The sequence below is a fragment of the Scyliorhinus torazame genome, chromosome 16, assembly GCF_047496885.1.
Source record: "Scyliorhinus torazame isolate Kashiwa2021f chromosome 16, sScyTor2.1, whole genome shotgun sequence".
Classification (NCBI taxonomy): Eukaryota; Metazoa; Chordata; class Chondrichthyes; order Carcharhiniformes; family Scyliorhinidae; genus Scyliorhinus; species Scyliorhinus torazame.
In genome coordinates, this window is record NC_092722.1 from 199,128,396 (window position 1) to 199,135,455 (window position 7,060).

At 51.7% G+C, this 7,060-nt stretch overlaps 1 protein-coding gene across 3 annotated transcripts in view; it reads right to left on the reverse strand.

Moving 5' to 3' along the window:
• Nucleotides 1–6,606, reverse strand: part of pcgf6 (polycomb group ring finger 6) — a 146,405-nt gene extending 139,799 nt beyond the window's left edge. The window contains exon 1 of one of the 3 annotated variants that reach the window (XM_072479771.1): nucleotides 6,401–6,606. In XM_072479771.1, the coding sequence (XP_072335872.1) occupies nucleotides 6,401–6,535 (135 nt within the window). In that variant the 5' untranslated portion in view covers nucleotides 6,536–6,606. The remainder of the gene's footprint in view (nucleotides 1–6,400) is intronic. The other 2 variants (XM_072479770.1, XM_072479768.1) reach the window with 2 other exon arrangements.
• Nucleotides 6,607–7,060: the final 454 nt, after the last annotated feature.

Genomic DNA, 7,060 nt, shown 5'->3' on the forward strand with positions numbered 1-7,060 from the left:
AGCAACGCCCACTTTGGAGATTGGACATGGGACTGTTGGCGGACGAGGGGGTATGTGGAAGGGTGAGGGGATGTATTGAAAGATACCTAGAGGTCAATGATGACGGAGAGGTCCAGGTGGGAGTAGTCTGGGAGGCGCTGAAGGCGGTGGTGAGGGGAGCTGATCTCCATAAGGGCCCATAAGGGGAAACAAGAGGGTAAAGAAAGGGAGAGACTGATTGGGGAGATTCTGAGGGTGGATAGGCAATATACGGAGGCTCCGGACGAAGGGTTATACAGGGAAAGACGGAGACTACATACGGACTTTGACTTGTTGACCACGGGTAAGGCGGAGGCGCAGTGGAGGAAGGCACAGGGAGTACAGTATGAATACGGAGAGAAGGCGAGCCGACTGCTGGCCCAACAACTTAGGAAGAGGGAAGCGGCGAGAGAGATCGGAGGAGTCAGAGACAAGGAGGGAAGGATGGAACAGAGAGCGGAGAGGGTGAATGGGGTATTTAAGGTATTCTACGAGAGGCTGTATAAGGCCCAACCCCCGGAAGGGAAAGAGGGAATGATGCATTTCCTAGACCAGTTGGAGTTCCCGAAGGTTGAGGAGCAGGAGAGGACAGGACTGGGAGCGCAGATTGAGGTAGAGGAGGTGGTAAAAGGAATCGGGAGCATGCAGGCAGGGAAGGCCCCGGGACCAGATGGGTTCCCGGTGGAATTTTATAGGAAATATGTGGACCTGCTGGCCCCACTCCTGACGAGAACCTTCAATGAGGCTAAGGAAAGGGGGACACTACCCCCGACGATATCGCTGATCCTGAAAAGAGACAAAGACCCGCTGCAGTGCGGGTCATACAGGCCTATCTCCCTCCTGAACGTAGATGCCAGGTTATTGGCCAAAGTGATGGCTTCAAGGATAGAGGACTGTGTCCCTGGGGTGGTGCATGGTGACCAAACAGGATTTGTTAAAGGGAGGCAATTGAATACCAATATACGGAGGTTGTTGGGGGTGATGATGATGGCCCCACCGGAGGGGGAGGCGGAGATAGTGGTGGCTATGGATGCAGAGAAGGCATTCGATAGAGTGGAGTGGGACTACCTGGGGGAGGTACTGAAGAGATTTGGATCTGGAGAGGGGTTCATTAGATGGGTTCGGCTCCTGTACGAGGCCCCGGTGGCAAGTGTGATTACGAACAGGCAACGATCCGACTACTTCCGACTATATAGGGGCACAAGACAGGGGTGCCCCCTGTCCCCGTTACTGTTTGCGTTGGCAATTGAGCCATTGGCCACAGCACTGAGGGGCTCTAGGAAGTGGAGAGGGGTACTTAGAGGAGGAGAAGAACATCGGGTGTCATTATACGCGGATGATCTGCTGTTATATGTCGTGGACCCAGTGGAGGGGATGCCTGAGATAATGCAGACACTCAGGGAGTTTGGAGAGTTTTCGGGCTACAAATTGAATATGGGGAAGAGTGAACTGTTTGTGATGCACCCCGCGGAACAGGGCAGGGAGATAGACGAGCTGGCGCTGAGGAGGGTAACAAGAGATTTCCGGTATTTAAGGATCCAGGTGGCCAGGGACTGGGAAACCTTGCATAAGCTTAACTTGACACGACTGGTAGTGCAGATGGAGGAGGACTTTAAGAGGTGGGATATGGTGCCCCTGTCATTGGCGGGCAGGGTGCAGGCGGTTAAAATGGTGGTCCTCCCGAGGTTTCTTTTTGTGTTTCAGTGCCTCCCCATACTGATTACAAAGACCTTTTTTAAGAAGGTGGACAGGAGCATCATGAGCTATGTGTGGGCCGGAAAGACCCCAAGGGTAAAGAGGGGGTTCCTGCAGCGCAGTAGAGATAGAGGGGGATTGGCACTGCCGAGTCTGAGTGATTATTATTGGGCCGCTAACGTGTCTATGATATGTAAGTGGATGAGGGAAGAAGAAGGAGCGGCGTGGAAAAGGCTGGAGATGGCGTCCTGTAGGGGAACTAGCTTAAAAGCACTGGCGACGGCGCCGCTGCCGTTCTCCCCGAAAAGGTACACCACAAACCCAGTGGTGGTGGCGACTCTGAAGAATTGGGGGCAGTGGAGACGACATAGGGGAGTGACGGGGGCCTCAGTGTGGTCCCCGATAAGGAACAACCACAGGTTCGTCCCGGGAAGGATAGACGGGGGATTTCAATCTTGGCAGCGAGCAGGAATTGCAAAACTGAAGGACTTGTTCTTGGACGGGATGTTCGCGAGTCTGGGAGCACTGACAGAAAAATACGGGTTGCCACCTGGGAATGCATTTCGTTATATGCAAGTGAGGGCATTTGTGAGGCAACAGATGAGGGAATTTCCGCAGCTCCCGGCGCAAGAGATCCAGGACAGAGTGATTTTGGGGGCATGGGTGGGTGTCGGTAAGGTGTCCGATATATACAGGAAAATGAGAGACGAGGGGGAGACGATGATAGAGGAACTGAAAGGAAAATGGGAGGAGGAGCTGGGGGAAGAGATTGAGGAGGGGCTGTGGGCAGATGCCCTAAGTAGGGTAAATTCCTCATCCTCGTGTGCCAGGCTCAGCCTGATCCAATTCAAGGTACTACACAGGGCGCATATGACGGGAGCAAGATTGAGCAGGTTTTTTGGGGTGGAGGATAGGTGCGGGAGGTGCGCGGGAAGCCCTGCGAACCACACCCACATGTTTTGGTCATGTCCAGTATTGCACGGGTTCTGGTTGGGTGTGACAAAAGTGATTTCAAAGGTGGTGGGGGTCCAGGTCGAACCAGGCTGGGGGTTGGCTATATTTGGGGTTGCAGATGAGCCGGGAGTGCAGGAGGCGAGAGAGGCCGATGTTTTGGCCTTTGCGTCCCTAGTAGCCCGGCGAAGGATTCTACTTATGTGGAAAGAAGCGAAACCCCCGGGCGTGGAGGCCTGGATAAACGACATGGCAGGGTTTATAAAATTGGAGCGGATAAAGTACGCACTAAGAGGTTCGGCTCAAGGGTTCACCAGGCGGTGGCAACCGTTCCTCGACTATCTCGCAGAGCGATAAGGGAAAATAGGAAAGACAACAGCAGCAACCCAGGGGGGAGGGGGTGGGGGGGAGAGAGGGTGTATTCGGGGGGTTTTTGTGTGTTGTTACATAATTGCTGTTCATATTTATCTTTTCAATGTTATTATTTCTTTCTGTTTTTTATTTGTGTTGGCACTTGCCATTAGTTAATATATTATTTTTAAAACGATCAATGTATATACTGTTACAAAGTTGTAAAAATGGAAAATTCCTGGTTGATCGAAAAACTTTAATAAAATATATTTTTTTTTTAAAAGAGAAAAAAGGAGACTTATGTAAGGCTGAGGAAACAAGGTTCAGACAGGGCGTTGGAGGGATACAAGATAGCCAGGAGGGTACTGAAGAAAGGGATTAGGAGAGCTAAGAGAGGGCATGAACAATCTTTGGCGGGTAGGATCAAGGAAAACCCCAAGGCCTTTTACACATATGTGAGAAATATGAGAATGACTAAAGCGAGGGTAGGTCCGATCAAGGACAGGAGCGGGAGATTGTGTATGGAGTCTGAAGAGATAGGAGAGGTCTTGAATGAGTACTTTTCTTCTGTATTTACAAATGAGAGGGGCTATATTGTTGGAGAGGACAGTGTGAAACAGACTGGTAAGCTCGAGGAAATACTTGTTAGGAAGGAAGATGTGTTGGGTATTTTGAAAAACTTGAGGATAGACAAGTCCCCCGGGCCTGGCGGGATATATCCAAGGATTCTATGGGAAGCAAGAGATGAAATTGCAGAGCCGTTGGCAATGATCTTTTCGTCCTCACTGTCAACAAGGGTGGTACCAGGGGATTGGAGAGTGGCAAATGTCGTGCCCCTGTTCAAAAAAGGGACTAGGGATAACCCTGGGAATTACAGGCCAGTTAGTCTTACTTCGGTGGTAGGCAAAGTCATGGAAAGGGTACTGAAGGATAGGATTTCTGAGCATCTGGAAAGACACTGCTTGATTAGGGATAGTCAGCACGGATTTGTGAGGGGTAGGTCTTGCCTTACAAGTCTTATTGAATTCTTTGAGGAAGTGACCAAGCATGTGGATGTAGTGTACATGGATTTTAGTAAGGCATTTGATAAGGTTCCCCATGGTAGGCTTCTGCAGAAAGTAAGGAGGCATGGGATAGTGGGAAATTTGGCCAGTTGGATAACGAACTGGCTAACCGATAGAAGTCAGGGAGTGGTGGTGGATGGCAAATATTCAGCCTGGATCCCAGTTACCAGTGGCGTACCGCAGGGATCAGTTCTGGGTCCTCTGCTGTTTGTGATTTCATTAATGACTTGGATGAGGGAGTTGAAGGGTGGGTCAGTAAATTTGCAGACGATACGAAGATTGGTGGAGTTGTGGATAGTAAGGAGGGCTGTTGTCGGCTGCAAAGAGACATAGATAGGATGCAGAGCTGGGCTGAGAAGTGGCAGATGGAATTTAACCCTGAAAAGTGCGAGGTTGTCCATTTTGGAAGGACAAATATGAATGCGGAATACAGGGTTAACGGTAGAGTTCTTGGCAATGTGGAGGAGCAGAGAGATCTTGGGGTCTATGTTCATACATCTTTGAAAGTTGCCACTCAAGTGGATAGAGCTGTGAAGAAGGCCTATGGTGTGCCCGCGTTCATTAACAGAGGGATTGAATTTAAGAGCCGTGAGGTGATGATGCAGCTGTACAAAACTTTGGTAAGGCCACATTTGGAGTACTGTGTACAGTTCTGGTCACCTCATTTTAGGAAGGATGTGGAAGCTTTGGAAAAGGTGCAAAGAAAATTTACCAGGATGTTACCTGGAATGGAGAGTAGGTCTTACGAGGAAAGGTTGAGGGTGCTAGGCCTTTTCTCATTAGGACGGAGAAGGATGAGGGGCGACTTGATAGAGGTTTATAAGATGATCAGGGGAATAGATAGAGTAGACAGTCAGAGACTTTTTCCCCGGGTGGAAGTCTGCATCAGAGGTAGGTTCTTTACCCAGAGAGTAGTGGGGGCATGGAATGCACTGCCTGTGGAAGTAGTTGAGTCGGAAACATTAGGGACCTTCAAGCGGCTATTGGATAGGTACATGGATTACGGTAGAATGATGGGGTGTAGATTAATTTGTTCTTAATCTTGGACAAAAGTTCGGCACAACATCGTGAGCCGAAGGGCCTGTTCTGTTCTGTGCTGTATTTTTCTATGTTCTATTGTATGTCATCTGCCACTTCTTTGCCCCCTCTCCTAGCCTGTCCAAGTCCTTCCTTTTCTTGGGATCTACTACCAACCTGATTTTCCCAGTCCACTTGCATATTGAAGTCCCTCATGACTACAGGTGTGTAACTACATCGTAATATTCCAAAATGTTTAATTCATTATCTTTGGATGAAGCATCCAATTATTTAATGATTTGTTTGAACAAACTTCTCATTTCCCCTGCTTTGCTGAAATAAATAAACACATCATATAAATCACCATGGACTGCTACACATGCATTTACGGCATAATCTGAGTGCAAACTCTTCCCTCCGGTACCGGACCCTCTGCATGGTGCTCCTCTCAGAGACCTCTTGTCGATAACTCTCATTATGCTAGAAATGTGGAATACTATTCACTGAGACTATATTCAGTGTGATTGTGTTCTATTAAAGTTTTGTGCCTGCACAGACTTCCAGATTATAAATCCTTGCCAATGGAATTAAGAGTGTAAACTGTCACACTGTAATTACACTGTCCCGCCAACAGGGGCACTGCTGCATCACCATTGGTGCCAGTGGAAAAGTGAGACGGTAATTAGTGTGTTAACTTCACACAGTTTTGGGCAGCGCCACTGCCCAGTGGTTAGCACTGCTGCCTCACGGCGCCGAGGTCCCAGGTTCGATCCCGGCCCCGGGTCACTGTCCGTGTGGAGTTTGCACATTCTCCCCGTGTCTGCGTGGGTCTCACCCCCACAACCCAAAGATGTGCAGGGTAGGTGGATTGGCCGCGCTAAATTGCCCCTTAATGGGAAAAAATTGACAGTTTCCATTAGAAATGGGGACTTTAAACAACCGTAAATAGCAACGCTGGAGGAGCTGGGAGTCCTCCCGGGGGCGGGGCGAGGAAGAGTGCCGCCCCCGCGTCACTGACCACGCCCCCGTCCCCATGGTAACCGCGGCCTCCTGATGACTGACGGCTGCCTCGTGCCGGCAGGAGGCTGTCTCACACATGCGCACTGAGGTAACTCCTCCTGTATCCCGGCAGGCCCCGCGCCCTGACCAAAACACACCAATGTTGGGAAAGTGCGGGAAAGGCCGGGCGGCCGGCGGCCCGGGCTCAGCCCGCCCGCCCCGGGACCCGGCCCCGGGCTCAGCCCGCCCGCCCCGGGACCCGGCCCCGAGCTCAGCCCGCCCGCCCCGGGACCCGGCCCCCTCACCTCATCCTGTTCCACTTCTTCCTCAGACGATTCGTCCTCCTGCCAGGACTCCAGCTCGCTGTTGCCGGCCGAGCTGCAGCGACTGTCCGAAGCCGGGAAGCCCCCGAACTCCATCTCTTCGTCCGACTCTGACATCGCTCCGCGCGCGCTTCCCCCTCCGGACAGGCAACCATGGACCGGGCCGCCGGCTCTGCGCCTGCGCACCATCCGTCAGAGCTGGGAGTTGTAGTCCTGATCAGGCGGGCGGACTACACCTCCCGGCATGCCGCAGGGTGCACCGCCGTGCGCGTGGCCTGCTGGGAGCTGGAGACTACACCTCCCGGCATGCCGCGGGACAGCACCGCCGTGCGCGGCGTCTGCTGGGAGGTGGAGTTTCAGCTGGAGACTACACCTCCCAGCATGCCACGGAGTGGCAGCGGCCCCTGCTGGTTAGCTGGCACAGTGCAGGGAGTGGGTTCAATGCTGAGCCCTGTCCCAGCCCTAGGGCAGGATCCTGCTGCAGCCTGATCCAGTCACACTTCCATTAACATCACCAAAAACACATTCCCCTCCACTGCCAGCATTCCAGGATTTCGATTGGTTTGTTGTCACGTGTACTGAGGTACAGTGAAAGTATTTTTCTGCGAGCAGCTTGTCATGATATGCAAACATGCAGCTAAT